Source organism: Triturus cristatus, chromosome 4_1, assembly GCF_964204655.1.
Source record: "Triturus cristatus chromosome 4_1, aTriCri1.1, whole genome shotgun sequence".
Taxonomy (NCBI): domain Eukaryota; kingdom Metazoa; phylum Chordata; class Amphibia; order Caudata; family Salamandridae; genus Triturus; species Triturus cristatus.
The window spans coordinates 1,015,987,288-1,016,008,132 of record NC_140585.1 but is presented as its reverse complement, the minus strand read 5'-3'; the positions used below and the strand labels follow the sequence as shown (position 1 = coordinate 1,016,008,132).

The 20,845-nt window shown below is 43.0% G+C and overlaps 1 protein-coding gene across 1 annotated transcript in view; it reads right to left on the bottom strand.

The window, feature by feature from the left end:
• The window catches only part of SELENOO (selenoprotein O), a 215,712-nt gene that overhangs the window by 101,513 nt on the left and 93,354 nt on the right, over window positions 1-20,845 (bottom strand). Inside the window, exon 4 of the mRNA XM_085653951.1 lies at window positions 60-190. Coding sequence (XP_085510077.1) covers window positions 60-190 — 131 coding nt within the window. The remainder of the gene's footprint in view (window positions 1-59; window positions 191-20,845) is intronic.

Below are 20,845 nucleotides of genomic sequence, written 5' to 3'. Positions count from 1 at the left end.
TTATCTATATTTCATACAAAACCTACTGTGCTATTAGATAATTAATAATCCGTACTGACCTGTCCATAAAGCCAAAGGGACCATAATCAATCGTAAGTCCTACTATGCTCATATTATCTGTATTGAGTACCCCGTGGCAAAATCCAACACACTGCCATTCGGCAACCAGCCTTGCTGTCCTTTGAGTGATCTGAGACAAAAAGACACACAATCATTTTAATTCATTTATCTGGTTTACCAATGCATCTATACCAACCAAGAACAGTTGCTTACCCTACAGGATAGCACTAGTCAGTCCAAAAGCATGAACAACATGTTGTTTTAATACAATATCCGAGAAAGGGTATCATCAGGTATTTATCCCAAAGGGGCAAGAGAGATCTTTAGTCTATAGGAAGGGGAATAAACTCTCCCTAGTCAGATGACTACAATACAAGGAGACCCCTGCCTAATTCTTTCTCTTGAATACAGGAGTTTTACTAAAAGTCACCCTGATGTTGGAGAAAAAACGTTTTTTTTCTTTTGTTAGACCCTCTCCCACTATAGTAGTGGAATGCTTCATCACTGGGTCTCATCTGGGCCCTAAAATCCAGGATGAACTTGACCATATTTCAGGGACTTTGAATATTTTCACCGGGGGTCCTTACAAGATAATAAAAATACCTCAAATCAACCGAGGTTTCTCATTATTAGTGGTTGTTTGGGTATGGTTAAAAGGAGGTTCTAAAATAGGGGGTAAGGATATTATGGTCCTATTACCCTAACAACTGGTCAACATGTTTCAGCCCTACACCCAAAGGCCACTTGGGTCCAGGGATTTTATGAGGATACAAACCACACTGCCCCGGGTTTCTTTCCACCACAGTCAAACCATGCAACATATTCATATATGTAAGGTGGGACAAATCTCACCTATAGATTCCCGTAGTATGTCTAGATTGTAGATGGGGTGGAGATAGATATATATATATACACACACACATATATATTCACTTAAAAAACCATAGGTTTCACACGTTATAGTTAGCTGGACATTTCCCTCGTAAAAAAACCAATGAAATTCCCCCGTTATAGTTAGTGCAGGCAACTATAACTCACACGACCGCTATCCTCTGCTGATGACGTCAGATATTACATCACTGATTACATATGTGTCTTTCTGAAAAATAAATATTTGTAATATATGTATAGCTAAAGATTAATGGAAGAAGACATGGGTAAATAGGTGTCTAAATACAGTGATGTAATATCTGACGTCATCAGCAGAGGATTGCGGTCGCGTGAGTTATAGTTGCCTGCACTAACTATAACGGGGGAATTTCATTGGTTTTTTACAAGGGAAATGTCCAGCTAACTAGAACATGTGTGAAACCTATGGTTTTTTAAGTGAATTTGCAAGGTTTTTTAAATGCTAATTCCTAACTAACGTGTGTGAAACCTATGGTTTTTTAAGTGAATTTGTACGGTTTTTTAAATGCTAAGTTATGTATTTATTAATATTTTTTTTTCAGGTTTTTCGTGCGCGCGCTGTGGGTACTCGGTGCGTGTGTTGTGCGTGCGTCGTGCGCGCACCCCGCGCTTTTTCTTCAAAAAAATAAATGTTTTTTTCACCCTTGGGGGTCCTTCAGTGACCTCCTGACAAAGGCTAGGGGGTCAGGAACTGTCCACCCTGCCCCCTTTTCTAGTTCTCCACCTTTGTTTTTTACTGCCTCAGACTGCGAGAGACAAAATGGCGGCCGACACTTCCTGATTTCGACCGATTCGAATGTTTACTGACATCTAACAACCAATCAGAATTGCGCTCGCGCACGTCACCATGCGCGCACCGTGCGCGCTTATAGATATATATGTACTTTTAACTGAAATTTTCTCTGGAACTACTGAACAGATGGACTCCAGATATTCAAAAGGCACATCCCTGACCTGAGGACTACCTCTCTGCCAAATTTCAAGTAATTCTGTTCAGCCGTTCGGGCTGTACCTTGGACTAAAGGTCCCTATAGAAAAATGCATGGGGAAAACGCGTTTTGGGACCCCCCTTTTTTCTGGGCCCCCGCTTGACTAATCACCCCGAGACTTTCAGGGTAGGAGCGGAGCGCCCCACCTATTTCAAAAAATTTGGGAGGATTCGTCAACCGGCGCCAAAGTTATTCAAAATAGAATTTTCAGATTTCCTATGGAAACACGGTCCTAACTATAACTATCTACTGGCGACCGCCAGTAGAATATATTATATATGTTCAGGTTTTTTTAAACCAGGTGACGTCACCAATATTTGCTTTGAAACAGTCACTTTTCTCGATAGTCAATGTTCCAGAAAACAATGCTGGATATAACATTCATGAATACATGAAAAACACTGTCAAAAAGCACTAGTTTAAGCCAATAGGACTGCATTGGCAAAGCCAAAATGGGAGACGTATTGGCTTTGCCAATGCTTGCTTTAATATTTAAAAATCAGCTACTCTTACCTTTTGGCATTAACAAAGAACTCCCAGCTAGCTGGGCCCAGGCTGACACTCTTGACCCAAGCAAGATAGAAACTTCGGACATGCCTGACACAGATATGGGAAGAGCTGAAAATAGGCCCTTTCTTGGCAGGCTCAAGTGAACAGCTGTTGTCTACTCATCACAAATGCATGACTGGTCTTAGTGGTGATAAAGGTACCATGGTATGAATGTTTGGAGTGAAAGCAGTGAATGAAGCGACTTGAAAAAGGTGTGACATGCAAGTGGTATGAGTGATGTTAGCTCTGTAAGTCAAGTGAGTGCTGTCAACATCAGAAGACAAATAAGTTGTGAGTAATGTAATGGAGATTGAATATGCAAGAAGTGGATTAAGTGAGCAGTATTAGTAATGTGTATGCTGAAAATGTAGGGAGTGAAATAAGTGTCCTGAGTGATACAAGAAACATGTGATACATGAGTGGTACATTAATTGACTGGTGGTGTAGCTCTTTGTGGTGCAAATATTGGCGGTTCTTATGGAAAGAGGAGCAATATGGGAGCAGCATGAACTACGTAGTGATGCAAACGTTCTGACTGAGGTCAGCAATGCAAATTATGTAAATGAGGTCAAATCTGTGACGAATGATGACTGATGTGAAGGATGTTTGATGCAAGTTGCGCACATATTAGGAGCTACATGGGAGATGTGAATGGTGTAGATGAGGTACGATGAGCAGTGTATTTCTTATATGAGTGGTAAGAGTGATGCTCCCAAAGCCGGACCTCAATCCACTAGTGGTGACATCATACCATCCATTGTCTATGCTTGGGACAGTCTACAAAATGTTCATTTTGCTACAGCTCCTTGAATGCTTTTTCCATCTGATCCACTAGGACCAGACTGGCTTCATCCCCGGTAGATCTACCACTCTCAATATATGTAGACTCCAAAGAGTGATGGAGCTGGCCCCTTCCCACTAGCCCTACGCGGCACGTATAGTGTTAGACCTGGAGAAGGCATTTGATACCGTAGACTGGGGTTTTGTTTGCGACACGAACATCCATGGGGATCACTGGTAGGCTTCAACATCTCAAACTCTTCTATACATAGCCCACTGCCCGGGTGAAGATAGGGCAATGTATTTCTGACCCAATAAAGGTGAGTAGAGGAACGCCTCGGGGGTGCCATTTGTCCTGCTCCTTTTTGCCTTAATGATGAAGCCGCTGGCGCAGTGGCTCAGACAACAAAGCCAGGCGAGGAACATACAGATAGGTGAAAAGACATATGGTCTCCCCATACGTGGACGATGTACTAATCTACATCCACAACATTCAAAACAGTATATTAAGGGTCAGCAACATTCTGATGAAGTTCCAAGCCGCTTCTGGCTTGGGAGTGAGCTGGGCTACATTGTGTCTGTTCCTGATTCACCCGGACAGCCCGCCACAGAACTTGATGGTGGACTTGCACCTTCTACGCTGGGAGACATGCACCTTCCGGTATTCGGGCATTCGCATTTATCATACCACACAAGACCTCATAGATGGCAACCTTACTTGGGCCATTGTCTCCCCCTGTCCCCAAATAATGTTCTGGAGTGCACTCCTACTCACTGTAGAAAGTAGAGTATCACTGTCTAAAATGGTGATGCTCCCACTCTTGCTATATTTCTTTCACAATCGTCCAGTACACATACCCCAAAGTACGTTTCTTGTTCTACACGCTACATTGGGGAGGCTTCCTCTGGAGTGACAACAGGTGCTGAATTGCACTATATAAGCTGCAGCTTGCAGTCGAGAAGGGGTGGCCTTGGGCCCCTAACTAGGAACATTATTTAATAGCAGTGCAATTACAGTGGCCTGCCACTGGCTAGCAAGACGACTACTGGAAAAACTAGGATCGTCCACCACCAATTGAGCTCAACGCCTGGTGCTAGAGGCCTTCCCGCCACAAGACAGATTAGCCCCGAGACCAGCAATCTAATGCGTGTAGCGCATAACTGCTTTTGTAGAACTGTATGCCTAAAGCCAACCCTAACACAATACTCCCCTGTAGGAAGCTGAATCTGTACATGGTATACCACAAGGTGGTTGTTCCGTGCACAGAGTCCAGAAATTCCCCCAGAAGTAGAGAGGGCTCAATGTACACCAAACCGCACTATTAGTGGTAGTGTGGGCAAGCAGCCTTAGGCTTAACACAGAGGATTGGAAGACATTTTATTGCACACATCTTGACCAATAAGATACGCGACTCAAAAAGGATATCCACACCAATTTTATAATAATAAGCTTTGTTTGAGTTATTTTTTCTCAAGAAGGAAAGTATGTCTATCAGGAAAAATACTTAAGTCTTTCAAAGACTGAAAGTGCAATTTTCAAACAGTTCAATGCTATCCTATGGAGGAAACGATGCGGTTCGTGGGCAAGTACACAACTTACAGTTCCAGTCTTCAGGGTTTAAGATTAGCAGAGGGCAAGGGTCAAGTAAGCACAAAGTCTGCACACCAGTGGCATGGGGGCAGCCAGGTGGAAAGGTCATATTCGAAGATAGGCCCAATGAGTTTCTACGGAGACCAGGTGCAGGGTGCAAATACAGCTTGAGACGCCAATGCTTTCCAATGGAGAAACTCAGTTGGATAAAGAGGCTGCAGACATTACACCGGAGACTGCAGGAGGGAGACCAGCCACAGCAGAGGTAAGTAGAGGTGTTGGGTGGGTCGTAGGGCCACCGTGGGTTCAGCTCACCAAGGCCCAAGAGCTTCAGGTGCAGTGGTGTCCTTTGATTTTGGATTCTTCTCACTGGAGCCAGTCGCGGTCATGGGGGGGAAAGGGTCGAGGGAGAGCCTTTGGATTCAGTCTGCAGGCATCATCATTGAGTCCAGGAGGGGTTAGACAATGCTGGACTTGAGGTCAGGATCGCTGGGGAAACAGTTCTGGAATGGTGGGGCAACTGGACATGGGTCAGAGGCTTTAGGTGCAGAGTTTGTAGGACTTGTGGTTCCAGAAGGCACCAGAGTCCTTTGTGTAGATTTCCTGGGGACAGATTCGCTGTCCTTGGGAGTTCTGGTCTTTGTCAAAAAGCAGGCAGTCTTCCTCGGGTTCTGGAAGTCGCTGGCTGCAGGACAGGCGTCGTCTTCTTTTGCAGGGTCTTTGAAGCTGGAGACAGTCCGGTAGGGCTGGTGCCAAGTCAGTAGGCATCTTCAGACTTCTCTACACAGCGTATTTTTTGTCCTCCTTCTTAGGTCGGAAGGAACTATTTTCAGGGTCTAGGGGAGCAACCTAAATACTAAATTAAGGGGCGTTTTAAGGGAGTGTCAGGTAGGGACAATGGGCACCTTACCTGGGGTGACTACACCCTCAATTATGCCACACTCCTGTGGGAAGGGGCATAGGTCCTAGCCCTGATGGGATTAGTCTCCCTATCTTCAAGATGGTGGGGACAGAAAGATGTTCTTCACCTCGCCTCTCCCACCTTAGCGGTGGAGTTGGCAGAGGTGAGCACACCTCCTATTCTTCCTGGGTTTTTCTGCCAATTTTCCCATCGAAAGTGGAGGTGTAAACAGAGGGCTGCCTTTTGCTGCTAGCGGCAGAAGCTGGGAGTCGCATTACAAAGGCGGCAGGCCTTTGAAGCTTCCCTCTCTAGCACTGTGCCAGTCCTGGAGGAAGAGGTGTGACACCTCCACCCAAGACGTGCATTGTTTCTGGTCGTAGAGGCTCTCAACCCATGGGTCTAGAAACATATTTGGTGGTGGCAGGATGCCTACAGCCAGTCACATGACCACAACAGGGTTGGTAGGTTTTCAGGGGGCACCTCTGAGGTGCCCTCTGACTGCATGGTTAAATAAATCCCACACTGGCATCAGTGAGGGTTTATTGAGTGAAGTATTTTGGTAACAAACACTCCAGGGTTCAGAGAAGCCATCCTGGTGCTGGGGAACTAGAGTGGTCGAGTTTCCACCCATGAACTCGACATGGCTTTCCTGGCATTTACAGTAGCCAAGAATGAACTTAAATATTGTAGGGGCATATCTGATCATGTAAATATGCCCACACCTATGGTATAGTGCACCCTGCCTTGGGGCCGGAAGGGTTGCTAGAGGGGTGACTTACCTATACCTGGGGCAGTGCTAGTTGGTATGGCACATTGACTTTGTTGTTTTGTCTGTACCAGGCCATGCATGCTACAATGGCAGTCAGCAAGACCCAAGTGAAGGGTCCTTAGGGGACCCTATTTAGTCCCAAATCTTAGGTGCCCAGGTATCATTTACTAGGGACTTGCAGGGGCCTGAAGGGCCAATTGTGTAATATTTTTAGGGAAGCAGCACTGGCACAGGGGCCCTGGTTGGCAGGTACCCTGCACACTCCAATCGAAACACCACCAAATACCAGGCAAAAAGTAGGGCCTAACCATGTCAAAAGACACTTTCTCACATGACGACCCCCCCCCCCCCCCACCAAACGAAAGAGGAGGAAACCAACCTTGCCTTGGAGAGCCTTCACCTTCTAAGTGGAAGTACCTGGAAAGGCCATCTGCATTGGCAGTCCCAGGTCTGTGTTCCATAGTAAAGTCCATTCCCTGTAGGGAGATGGACCACCTAAGTAGTCTGGGGTTTTCACCTTTCATTTGTTGTAACCACCTGAGAGGCCTGTGGTCTGTCTGAACTAGGAAGTGAGTGCCAAACAAGTATGGCCTCAACTTCTTCGGAGCCCAGACCACAGGAAAGGCTTCCCGCTCTACGGCACTCCAATGCTGCTCTCTGGGGAGTGGTCTCCTGCTTATGAAAGAAAAAGGTTTGTCAGAACTGGGGCAGAGCACATGGCATCCTTCAGTGTCAAAAGCTGTTTGAAAGCTCACTGTCCAGTTCACTTTCTTTGGCATCTTCTTGGAGGAGAGTTCTGTGAGGGGGTCACTATGGACCCATAATCCTCCACAAACCTTCTGTAATACCCAGTCAAGCGAAGGAATGCCCTGACTTGGGTCTGGGTTTTTGGAGCTTCCCTGTGCAGAGCTGTCTGGATCTTGGGTTGGGTTGGGTTAGGGTGGGGTGGGGTGGGTAAACTTGGCCTCCACCATCCTAGTAGCCCAAGTATACAGCCCTTCCCTGCCCTATCTGGCACTTACTTGACTTGATAGTGGGGCCTGCATTTCTCAGAGCCTCAAGGACCTTCCCAATGTGTATCAGGTGATCCTGCCAAGTGGAGTTATAGTCAGCAATATCATCCAGAGAAGCTGTACCATAGGATGCCATTCCAGCAAGGACTTAGCAGCATTCCAGAGGTTGACAAACTGGGGCATTCTTTAATACAAAAGGCATCACAGTAAACTAGAAGTTCCCACTTGGAGTAGAGAATGCAGATTTTTCTTTTGCTCCAGGGGTAAGACTAATCTGCCAGTACCCTGATGTGAGATCAAAGGTACTCAGATACTTGGCTGCCACTAACCTGTCAATCAGTTCGTCTGCCGTAGGAATTGGATGTGCATCAGTCTTTGTCACAGAGTTGAGATCCGTACAGTCCAAACAAAATCTTGTTTCTTTCTTTTCACCCTTGGTGTGAGGTTTGGGGACTAAGACAACTGGGCTGGCCCAAGGGCTTTCTGAGCGTTCAATGACACCCAATTCCAGGATCTTGCTTACTTCAGCTTGGATGCTCTCAATGACATGATCAGACTGCCTGTAAATTTTGTTTTTGACAGGTAGGCTTTCACCAGTGTCCCCATCATGGGTACACCAGCTAGTCAGACCAGGGGTCAGAGAGAAGGGTTCAGCATACTGATTGAGGACTTGCCTTCAATCAGCCTGCTATTGGTCAGTGAGGGTGTCTGACAAGACCACTATCAACAGACCTATCTTTTGGAATGCTGGAGAGATTCACTCTCAGCTTCCTGTTCCATATGTGTGACTATCAGCATAGTCACATCAGTTCTGTCATAATAGGGCATCAGGTGGTTGATATGTATAACTCTTCTGGGATATTTGATACTACCAAGGTCCAACAGATAGGTGACCTCACCTTTTCTTTCAAGTCTTGGTATTGGGGGCAAACCATGTCAAAAGAGGCACTTCCTCACATCCCCCGAGATCTGTGCCAGTTCCCATCAGGCCTTTCTGGGAAACAGGAGGGAAGGAAGGGTCCTGAGACATGAGAGACTGCTGGCATGGGAGCCCTAGGCACCTTGTTCCATAATGGCGTACAGATACCATTCGAGCAACTACAGACTGATGGTGAATTACCAGCGGGCCATTTCTTGGCTCATGGCCAGTTGTTAGCTGAAATGAACCAACACTGGCAGAATGTTGACACAGAGCTGGAGCAGCACCCACTGGTTCGTACACTTCACACTATAGGTGGAGGCTACTGGCCGATCACGTGGCTCACGCAAGCTCTGGCATACACATCACAGGATCCCTTGCTACTGATCAAAAGGAGCTGGGAACATGACATAGGCGGAGTATTAACACAAAAAGAATGGGATAGGATATTGGAGTAGCCACTTAAACTTTCTCCTGATGCCAAGTTCCAATACATTCAACATAACGTTTTACATAGGGCCTATCTCACCCCAACAAGGCTGCACAGGGTATTTGGGTCTGCCTCAACCTGCCCGCTGTGTAAAGCGTCGTAGGCCGACATAGGTCATTTGTTCTGATACTGCCCAGTGGTGGAGACACTATAGCACAAGGTCATGGACGCACTGACTGACATTACAGGGCGCGAAGATCAGTGCATGATTAACAGCGGAGCCCTGGGCCTGTTCAAGCGTAAGAAAGTAAGGAGCGACGCCAACCGTTTCATAGATCTGGCGTTGCTCATAGTCCACAGGCTCATTGCTATGCATTGGAGGGCCAACACGTTACTGGGATTAAAGCACTGGTGCGCAGCAAAACTAAAGTGGAATAAAGTTGAATCTGTGGTACTTCGGGGGAAGGAGACCCAGGGACTGTACAGGGTCCCTATAACTGCAGACTGGGACAATGTGCTCCATGAGCTGCAAGAATTTAAAAGAGGATCTCCATGATTAATGAGAAATGGAGCCCATGTACTGGTCGACACTGTACTCTGGGGGCATTACCGTTCCCCTGTTCTCCTTCCCCCAAATCGGAGCCCTTAAAGGATTTTGGAAGTACAGTGTGAGGATAGGTCATCAGGCATGTACATAGCACTCTCCCAATATGCCGGAGTATGAATACAGTAGGGTGGATTACTCGACAAGAAGACAAAAAGTACTGCTTTTAAATGTTTGTCTGAAAAGACACATGCTACAACCCAATGTTACTGTTGCTTACTTGTTCATATATTAGACCAATTACTCCGGTTGACTAGAGATTTTGTCATGTATGAGCAGAGACCATGATAGGATTACTCAATATGAATACATAAAACCGTATGCTTGTAACTTGCTTGTGATGTTGAAACGAAAAATCAATGGGGGCAATCCCATCAGATGCCGGTTCCAGTAGCGATTTCTGAGTCGGATCTGGGATGCAGCCGACCTAGTGAAATATGCTGAATTTGTTCTGGTATAACTTTCTTACATGGGACAAAATTCTGCTGCGCCAGCACGTTGTCCGCTTTCTGTTCGGAGCTGCAACTGGCATTGGGCCTTTCTAATTTTCACTTCCAGCTGGCCCAAAAACAAAGGCCTGATTTAAAGAGCTATTTGCACTTCTTTTATTCAAGTATCATCCAGACTGGGAGCTAGCTGAAGCTTAACAGCTAGATGCCAATATAATGGAAATAATGTCCTACAGCTCTTCCTCAGAATGGGGAGAGCGGACGTATGGAGGACGCGATTGGTCTAGAAGAGTCAAGATGGCAAGCCAACAGGCAGCCCACTAGGTCTGGTCCGTCACTTTCTCTTGCTTGGACCTCACGCCTCAGGGAGACGTTCCAATGGCTGGAGGGCTAAAAGGAGTGGCCTCAGGTGGACGTGATCAAGAAGTGTTGCGGGGTAGGACTCAGATTCTTTGTGCTTACCCTCCTCGCCATGACGACCGCCTCCAGCAGCCGAGACTCCTGCAACCATTTTAACTGCTGCAGGCTGCGGATCTTCTTTTCCCCACCCACCACTTTGTTTAGTAGATTTCATTGGGTGTAGATTTGTCATGTAATGTGATTTCTCATGATGTTAATTTCAAGGGAAAAGATGCTATGATATTACTGTTGCCTGCAATTCCTTCTATCTTTTTCCGGTAAAATGCTGTGTTGCATGTAATGCCTTTTGTTGAACTGGGACAGGGAGTGACATATCACATCTCTTTGGCATCTCACAGGGATTAAGGCAAAAAGAACACCATTGTCACAGGGACCTCAAACAGCATGCTTCTAGCAATCGCTTAAGGAATCTGCACTTTTGTGGGAGGTTCGGTGCTAAGGGACAACGGCCGTTAGGGGAGGCTTGCGGATGCAGTCTGCGCCAGGGGACTAAGACATGGCCCAGTTGACAAGAACAGTTCTCCTTCAGATATTGGGGTAATGCAGGTAGGTTAGGTTGAATGGGACTCCAGCGCAAGGAAAGAGAGCAAAGATTTGCATGAGAAACATTGTCCTTTCTCTGCTCTGGGAGGGCCCAGAAAGGTCAGAGGTGCCAGGAGGACTGGGTTGAAGGGCAAACCAGGAGTTCATAGAATTTTTCTTGATACACAGGGAGGCATTGGGTTGTAGGTGATTGTCTAGCAGACAATATATGGGGGAAAATAATTGGGCTACAACCTTGTAAATGAGCGATGTGTAGTTTAATACAATTTTGCAAGTTATGATTATATAATAAATACAGCCTGACATTTGCTATATCAAAAGAAAACCACAAAACTTGGTCTCAGGCTACCTTTTGGATTGGTTGGGGTCTGAGGTCATTGACGAGTCATCTCCATAACAAAGGCACACAGTTTATCACTTAAGTATTTTTTAGTTCAAAGTCTTTATTACATTTTTCAAGAAAATATAACAAAATAAACTAAGAAAATGACAAATTTGGGACACAGAGCAAACTGACAATTTGTGTTAGAGTTACAACCTAGGAACCCATAAATCTATACAAATTACCAAATTAGAATTCCATACCAAGCAGCCCAAAAATGAAAACATTGAAAAGATTCAATCAGAATAGACAAAGGAATAAAAAAAGAAGAGAAAAAAAGAAAGAGAAGAAAAAGCCTATACAGAGAACAACAAGAGCAACCTATATTGAAAAAACCTATAACATTAAAATATAGTTATTGAAACTTTCACTGTAAGTATGAGAAAAGATATTGATAATCCGAACATACATATAGTAGGCATAAAATAGCATAGAGTGGTCACAAACCATGGATAATCATGGAGGTGTGTGTTGAAATAAACTTCCAATGAATTCCATAGTGGTCTAAACAGGGGTTTCCATGGAGAGTTCTGTAAAGCAATATTATCTGCAACTCTAAGGTGAGTAACCCAGTTCATCCATCCTTTATACGAGGTCTTGTGTGTATCCTTCCAATTATTAAGCACCATATTGACTGCTGACATAAGTAGAAGATCCAATAGGGCTCAGTCGGTAACGTTAGAACAGCAAACTCTCGTTTTAACTCACATTTAAATACCTGGGAAATAAAAGTAAAACTTTTGTCCCAAAAAACGACAGCTTCACAAAACAAAATAAGATGGGCTAAATCCCCATTTTCTTTTTTACAATTCCAACACAGTGGATCCTCACGAATACCAGGAGAACAAACGTGCTGGGCTCCAAAATGCCTTATGCAGTAGCCAATATTTGGTTTGAGGGAAGACTGGAGAGATTTTATGTCTTGTTGTCGAATTCCAGACCTGTTGCCATGAAGAATCCGATAATGGGTCATTAGAGTGCGAATTTCAGAAGTCTATTAAATTATTATTAAGGCTAGAAGATTGAGGACGAAGAAGTTTGTATATATGGGACACCTGATGGCCCAGTCTATTAATGTAAGCTATGAACAATGGCAATGACAAGGGCACATTATGCAGTTTGGCTCTAGTTATTGCCGCCCTTACTTTAAAAAAAATTATAAAATAAAATATTATCCAAATTATAACTGGATTGAAGATCAGCAAATGTAATCGGATACAAAGAACTTTCCAACTGATACGGGAAAGATGTACCCTTTTGGATCCATTCATCAAACTTTGATTTCCCTTTGTATAGTATTCTGCGATTAAGCCATAGAGAGTCCAACTTAAACCCCTTAATACTCAGATCCAGTTTCTGGTCTATCAACAAGAGTGCTATTTTTGTGTTCTTAAAGATGTATTTGGAAAGGTTTGGAAAAAGCTGGTTTGGGGTAAGTAATGCTAGAGGGTTAGGATTAAGAATGGCTTTTTCTACATCCAACCACACCGGGCTATACTGTGCTGGAAGCAGAATCCAATAAGAGCCCTGTTTAGCCAGAAACGCAGATTGATACCCTTTAAAATACGGCAAATTGATTCCCCCTAAGGATTTGTCAAGTCTCAGTTTTTTAAAGCTTATTCGAGCTTTTTTGCCGCGCCACCAAAACTGTGTGAGGAGGATATCTAATTTATGATCAAATTCCTCTGTCAGAAGCAGAGGAAGCATGGTTATAAGGTAGTTAACTAGAGGTGTAATCATCATTTTTATAGTTTCAACCCTACCCTACCCCACCATGTTATAAATTTGGGCGATCATGAATCCAAGAGTTTTGTGATTTTTCCTAACACTATCTTCTCGTTATGAAGCAAGGTATCAATAATATTACAACCAAACTCGATTCCTAAATATTTAATGTAGTCCGGCTGCCAAGCCATTCCCGAGGTACGTAACAAGTCTTTGGTGCAATGAACATTCAAGGGTTTCACTTCCGACTTGACCCTATTAAGTTTGTAGCCGGAGTGAATAGAATACTCCCCAATCGTAGACCTCAACGCCATAATTGAAGGACCAGGATTTTTAGTCATGATGAGGATATCGTCCGCATAGGCTGCTAATTTAATTTGAATATCCCCAAAACCTACCCCCCTTATATCCAAATTCTGCTTAATATCTTGAATCAATGTTTCTAAAGCCAATAAGAACAGCGAGGGAGACAGGGGACAACCCTGTCTGGTACCTTGATGAAGGAGGAAAGATTCTGAAAGAGACCCATTAATAGCAATTCGGGCCGATGGCGCTAGATAAAGGGACATTACCATTTTAATAAATTAATCTCCCAAATTAAATGAGTACATACATTGTTTTAGAAAGGCCCAAGAAACTCTATCAAAGGCCTTTTCGGCGTCCAAAGTAATTGCAACAGCCGGATCTGGATTAATCCTAGACTTTTCTAGAAGATGACACAGCAAACGAATATTATCATTAGACATGCGATTTTTAAGAAAACCTACTTGAGAGTTACTTATTAGAGATGGCAGAACATTGTTGAGTCTTGTGGCTAAAATTGAGTTAAATTTTGCAATCTACATTAATAAGGGATATCGGTATATAGTTTTTTGGAAGTAAAGTATCTTTCCCCTCTTTAGGTACGACAACTATATTGACTTCTGTCATGGAATACGTAGTGCGCCCCTCCCTGGCTATATTGTTAACAACTCGAAACATAGTTGGTTGGAGTTGATCTAAGAAGGTTTTATAAAATACGGCTGTAAAGCCATCTGGGCCCGGGGCTTTATTATCCTTCAAGGTTTTAATCGAATTGTTAATCTCTTCTGCAGAGATTAGTTTCCCTAGAGCAAATTTGTCTTGTTCCGTCAATTGAGGTAACCTAAGTCTATTAAGATACTGGGAGCAGTTCTACAAGTTAAGATCTTGGCCTTGCTTGTATAGCTCTTCGTAAAAGGATTTAAAGGTATTTAATATATCTTTCCGTTTTGTAGGTACCTGATCTTTAGCATGCTTGATAGATGAAATAACATTCTGGTTTTGTTTATGCTTAAGGCATGAAGCAAGTAACTTACCCGCTTTATTAGCTTCACACAGATTATGGGCTTTAAAAGTATTAATCCATGCTCCCGCACATTCGCTCAATATCTTATTATACTCATACTTTTTTGGGATAAGTATTGAGAGGATAGACTTACCAATCAAGGAACTGGCAGGAGAGGACTCCAGGATCTTGAGATCAGTCTCTAACTAATTCTGCATTGACATGTTTGTTTAATTTTGTTTTTATTTCAATAAGTATTCCCCTATGTTGGCTTTCAGAGCATCCCATAGAGTGTTAATATTAGTGTCCGCTATATCATTATGTTTGAGATAATCTATTCTAGCCTCTACAATTTTTTTTTATCTTCAGGATCTGATAATACATCATTATTAAAGCGCCATCTTTTTGGCAAATGTTAGTTATGGCTACCCATTAATTTGACACGGATACACGAATGATCTGAAACTAGCTTTGGGGAAATGTCTGAATGTTCAATTAAACGTGTAAATGAACCGGATATGAGTATATAGTCAATTCTTGTATACAAATTATGTGGAGGAGAGTAACAGGTATAGTGTCTGGCATCTGGGTGTTGCAGGCGCCATGCATCTTTAAGGTTACATTTAGAGCATATGGTTTGTACAGTGTTATGCGACCTAGTGGGATAATATCTACAGTTTGATTGTCTATCCATTATTGGATCAAATGGAATATTGAAATCCCCTCCAACTATGACAAGATCCTCCTGAGGAAGATCTTCTATAGTTTTATATATACACCCTCCCAAAACTCTGGGTCATCCGAGTTAGGACCATATATATTAACCACATGTTTGATATCGTCTCCTTTCTTTAAATGGGTAACTAACAATCTACCGTCTACCGTCCAGCTGCTTGGATTCTTTATAATATTCCTAGAAATTAGCCCAACAGGCAAGCTCTTCTCTCCCTCCACTTGCTTGTGGTTGCCCAAAGGGTCAAATTTAAATCTTTGTATGGCCCACAGGGCACTGCTTGACAAAAGCCCCCCCGATGCCCCACCCCCGTCCATCCCCCAATGTCCTTGGCCACCCACATACGTGCAAAGTTCAGTGCTGCAATGCCTACGGGTAACTACGTGCTTTATAAGTGCCTATAAGATGAGATGTATTGAGAACACCACTGCAGGGATAAACCTAGAAATAGGTGATGTCAAAAGGCTTCTAAGCTGTCTCATCGGAGAGCTGACTAACATGGTGTTCACCCAAGACCGCATCTCAGCAGTCACGCTGACAAACATTGAGCATGACGGGGCTGCATTCAATTTGTACAGGCAGCCAATATAGGCAAACCCTGAGGGAAATATTCCCTGGTCGCCCAGATGTAGGAGGATTGATGGCAGAAAGTATGATGCCTGTGGATACCATAATGGACTTTCTAGACTGACTAGAATGAGAGAACAATAGGGACAAGAAACAGGGCAGCCATGGACCGATACAGGCCCCCAGGTCACATTCTTCTATAGCATCCTCAAAAAGGGGCTTCCCACCGAAATACAAAGTGGATTGGACAGCATAGTAGGTTTATACATCAAACCCTGGTAGGAAATCAGGCTCACATATTACATGGTTACAGAAAGAAACAGGAAAAAACAGAAGCAAGCCTCAGGGAGACACCACCAAGTTGGTCCAACACAAATTGAAAAAGACAGCCTTTTGAGGGGGCTGCGTTGGCCACCAATGTACAAATGGCATCAGTCTTGAAGAGGGTTCCACCACAAAAACCCAGAGGGTTTCTATCCAGTTATAACAGCAGAGGTCTGGGAGGTTAGCAGCAGCAGGACCTGAGAATGTTATTATTGCCACCGAATGGCATTGCCGCTTAAAAGCACTTCACAGGCAGAGACAGATAAATCTGGGCCACTCCCCGCAAAATCCCCATCCTCAAAACCAAGCCCAAGATAACCCGAATGCACCTTACGCTCAGGTCAGACAGCCACTGCATCACTACAGCAGGAGTAGATGATTGGTCAAATACATGGCAACAGCAGCTACAGACAGTGACCCCAGCTCAACAAAGAACACAGCAGAGAGGGGTAATTGTCTGGGGAGGCAATGCCTTTATGCAATCACAAAAGCCACCTTCGCATTAAGTTCAAACCCTCAATGCAGAACATACACTTCATGCACACCTCAAAACACATTTCAAAATAAAGACTAGTAAGACAAATTAGGAATTCCAAGTTTTTACTTGCATTCGGGAAACAAGATTTCCTAACTCTATTAGAAGAACAGTTAATAGGTCTATGTGCAGCACAGTCAAATATTAGTTCTCTAATTCTAGTTCAAACACCTAAAATAATACTTCTTGCGTTACATGTTGGCTTTCTGATTTTAGGTCTTCACCTATAAAAACCAGTAAATCCAGGAGAAGACAAAATAATCAGTGTAAACACTGAGCTTGTGATTCTAGTAAGATATTCCCTTTTTTAGCAATCAGTGGAATCGCCCTCTTTCTCTTGTGGTTTGCCGGTGAACAGGTAAATCGTGAAATTCAATTATGCTTAATGAATGTAGTATCCTCTTTAGATAATTTTGTTTCCCGTAGTAAAATAATATCCCCTATTGTTTTAGCTAAATAATCAAATATTTTCCTGCATTTAATGGGATGGTGGAGGCCATTGACCTTTAAGGAAATCACCTTAAGATCTTCTGCGATAATTCGTTAAGTAGGTTGTGCCATCATAAAAATAGATAAAAACAGGTTGGTTTAAACTCGTACCATATGAAATAGTAGCTAACTTCCACAATAAATACTAAGCCATTATCGAAGTACATGAACCCAAAACAGATATAAGCAATCCTGTCAAGAAACACATTGTAAATGCCAAGCATAATATTATATGGAATGATCCATAGGAACTAGTCTAATAAGACCAAAATGTAGCTCTACTGATATTAAAAAATAGGCATACAAATAAAGAGAAAGAAGAGAAGGAAAAATACAGAAGAAACAAAATATGAAAAAACGAAATAAACCTGAATCCCCTCACCCCCCTCCCAACCCTGCAAACCTCGCATGTAGTAGACGACAGGAGCGTCAACCTGTTGAGCGGATGGTAAATAAAGTCAACCTCACTGAGATTTCCCAATTCTTATATATGAATTAAATCAAGTCAAATATGTCATCAAAAACATCAGAACATCAAAGCCTCCCAACTTACTAGTCGTTACACAAGGAAGGCTGTTAGTTATAACCACACATAAGACTTTTTTTGTATAAGCATCTTATCACACAACAATTCCAACAACAAGCAACAAGCTCCATGTCTGAGGTAGATCACATCAAGAAAAATATAATACAGACCACCAAATACTAAACATCACTTGGGCTAAGAGATGAATATGGACATTGTGTATTAATACAGACTGACAATTATGAAAAATAAAACATGCGTTATCAATCAGCAAAAGTGTTCGAGTTACCTTCTATTAGGAGAGAATTGACTAAAAGCCAAACCAAACATAAAACTCTTAAGTGAGTAGACCAAACAGACCCCCATCTACTTAAACCTGTTATTATGCAATAACCGTACTAGTCACCGTCAGGCTCGTATCACAACCAATCAAAACAGTACCTTCATGGGTTCAAGATCAAGCCTCACTAATATAAACAACATCATGTTCAGATATTTAAAGCAGTCTATATCGTTCTAACACCTTATTATAGACAATGGCTGTGTAACCAAGTAGGCATATTTGTTATTCAGTTACTGAAAAAGATCAAGATTTAGGACTTTTTCTTGTTGGACCCAGATTGAGAATAATCCATGTCCTGAGGTGAGGACCCCTCCAAGAAGTTCCACAGTGCTTTAGGGTCCGTGAAATAGTGGCAACAATCAGACTGTGATCCTGAATTTACTTGGGCCAACAAAAGAAAACTGGATGCCTTGGGCTTTGAGTTTGTTCCGTTTATTAAGAAAACCTTTCCTGGTATCCACTGTCTGTTTGGAAAAATCCTGCGTAAAAATTATATTGTGGCCATTCCAGATTAGAAGACTACTTTTACGTGCGAAACTGAGAATAGCTTTAGCGTGTTGGAATCTCAATGGTTTACAAATAAAAGAAAGGGTTGTTTGACGTGATGAGGACTTAAAGATAGGGACTCTATGTGCTCGGTCTAACTCAAAAGGGCTCACAAATTTTATACCAGTAAATTGCGGCAACCAGTCTTCCAAAAAGGCTATGCAGGAATCCACTGAGTCTTCTGACCCCTCTGGAACACCTAAAATCTGTATATTGCCTCTTCGATTTCTATCTTCCAATTCGGTAACTTGTTTCTTAAGATTAGTTGTAATGACAGATGTTCTAGCTCTTTATTAGTTTTAAAAGATACATCCTCCACGTCGCTGATCCTTTGCTCCGCTGCTGCCACTTTGATGTTCATTGCACTCATATCGGCTCTAATTGCTGTGAGCTCTAACTGCATAGCATCTGTATTCTGTTTAGTAGATTTAGCGATTTCATGAACCTCAGCGAGCTTCTTAAGAATCATATCCAACGTACTACTCATGTCAGCTTTAATTTTGATAAAAGAATCAGATGGTGAGGGATCTCCTTTGTTTTTTTCGAACTGCAGCTTAGACTCTCTTTCAGCCATTATGCCAAAAGGTAATCAGAGGGAGACTTCCTCCCCTGTTTGGGTATATTCACAAGAGAAGCTATAGATAGTCGAGGGGTGATAATAAAGCTCTGTGTAACAAGACAATACCACCTTTATAAGCCTGTCTCTATATTGAGGTGAAGCCACTATTCAGAGCCAGAATACCTTTAAAGGTAACTAACAGCAAGAATGGCTTGAACTGACTTAGTCAGACTCTTTTATAGGGTGGGAGACCTCCATGGCTATTTAATATATGTTCAAACAGGCAGTCAGAATATGAATAAGAGCAACATTCCCTTTCAGAACAGGAGCATGGACCCGTTTTAATATTGAACAAGCAGGCCAAGGAAAAGATCAAACATAGCCAAACTCACCATTGGTAACAAAGAGAAGCAAGTAATTAACCTCTCGTATATGGACCAGATCGCTCATTAATCCCCATGACAATAGTAAATGCACAGAGCGGCGCCTCCCAAAAGAAACTCAGAGGAAGTAATTAGTATTCACCCAAGTCAGCTTCCTGTGGCCAATACCTTTACTTTCAATGCGACCGTGCTCATCTTCAATCTGTCTCCTCGCCACCATCACTCAACTCCACTCACTGTGTCAGGGTTAAACCTACGTTCCTGTTCCATTGTAAGCACTCACTGAAATAGTTGAACCCTATGGTTCTACCTTCACCTCAGGATGTTTACACACTAGATCCAATGAAGGGAGCTACCAACAGTTAGTAGTGGAGTTGGGCCGACCATTCATGCTCCTTAATAACACGGATCTCATCAACACCTTGCTGCACTGCTGATGTTATCGCCTCTACTTGCAACTGCGAAGTTTCGTCTGCGTGTGGCTCCCTATTTGACTTAATTTACTTCTATGCGGTCCTCCGCACCGCTGGCATGAACGCCCACATCCAGTGGCGCTATCTCGTATACTTCCACAATGCACAGGGCAGATCAATTACTGTAGCGCACGGTGTTCCTTTTTCAGGTTTTGACAATTACAGAGTTAACACTAACGCTTCTCATGGCGACCCGATCGTCTCGCACACCAGGCAGCCTTTCATCCGTGCTCCGGTTTCAACCAGGAAAAAACACACTGGCAACCTCCACTTCTAAGGAAAGAAGCACGCCGCTGATGTTTACCCCAGACAGCTTCTTCCTGCGTTATGGCGCCATTTTAGGTTCAGTCCAGAGAACGCGTCGCACCATAATTAGCTCTCCGGGCATAAACAGACTGCAGATGTAGAACTGAACCTCACCAAAAGTTTAAGTAGCCGATCTTCTACAGGACTTAAATTGACCTCAACAAACCGCTCTAGTTTTCATCTGATGAGCTGTTACGTCCGCCATTTTAACAGTTCCCATGTCGTGATTCTGCCACAAGGTTTAAGTGGCACTTTCTAAAGTATTTGCCATTACAGTTATTTTTTATACCTTTTTATTCATCCGAGTTTAGGGTGTCATAATACTTCACATCACACACACAGATAATAAATCATACAAGTATGTACATACATGTACAGGAAATATTCCATAAGAAAATCAGGATTATAAAGTGTAGGAATCACAGATCCTTACTTGTAGACTTTACATGTTAAGAATGCATGGTGGAGAGAAACACAAAGTCAAGACTTACAATGTAACACATGGATATAGGTTGTCTGTACTAACAAGACTTCATTACTACCAATACCCCCTTCTTTATAACTCGGAATAATAAAAGTTGGAGTAAAAAACAGTGAGGATCTAAACCAATGAACTGCAGTTTGCATGTAGATCCACGAGGACCGTTTTTAGCTCACTGTGCTATATTAGAGAAATTGCAACTTATGAAATGGAAGTAACAAGAGCATCTCTCTCTCAGAAG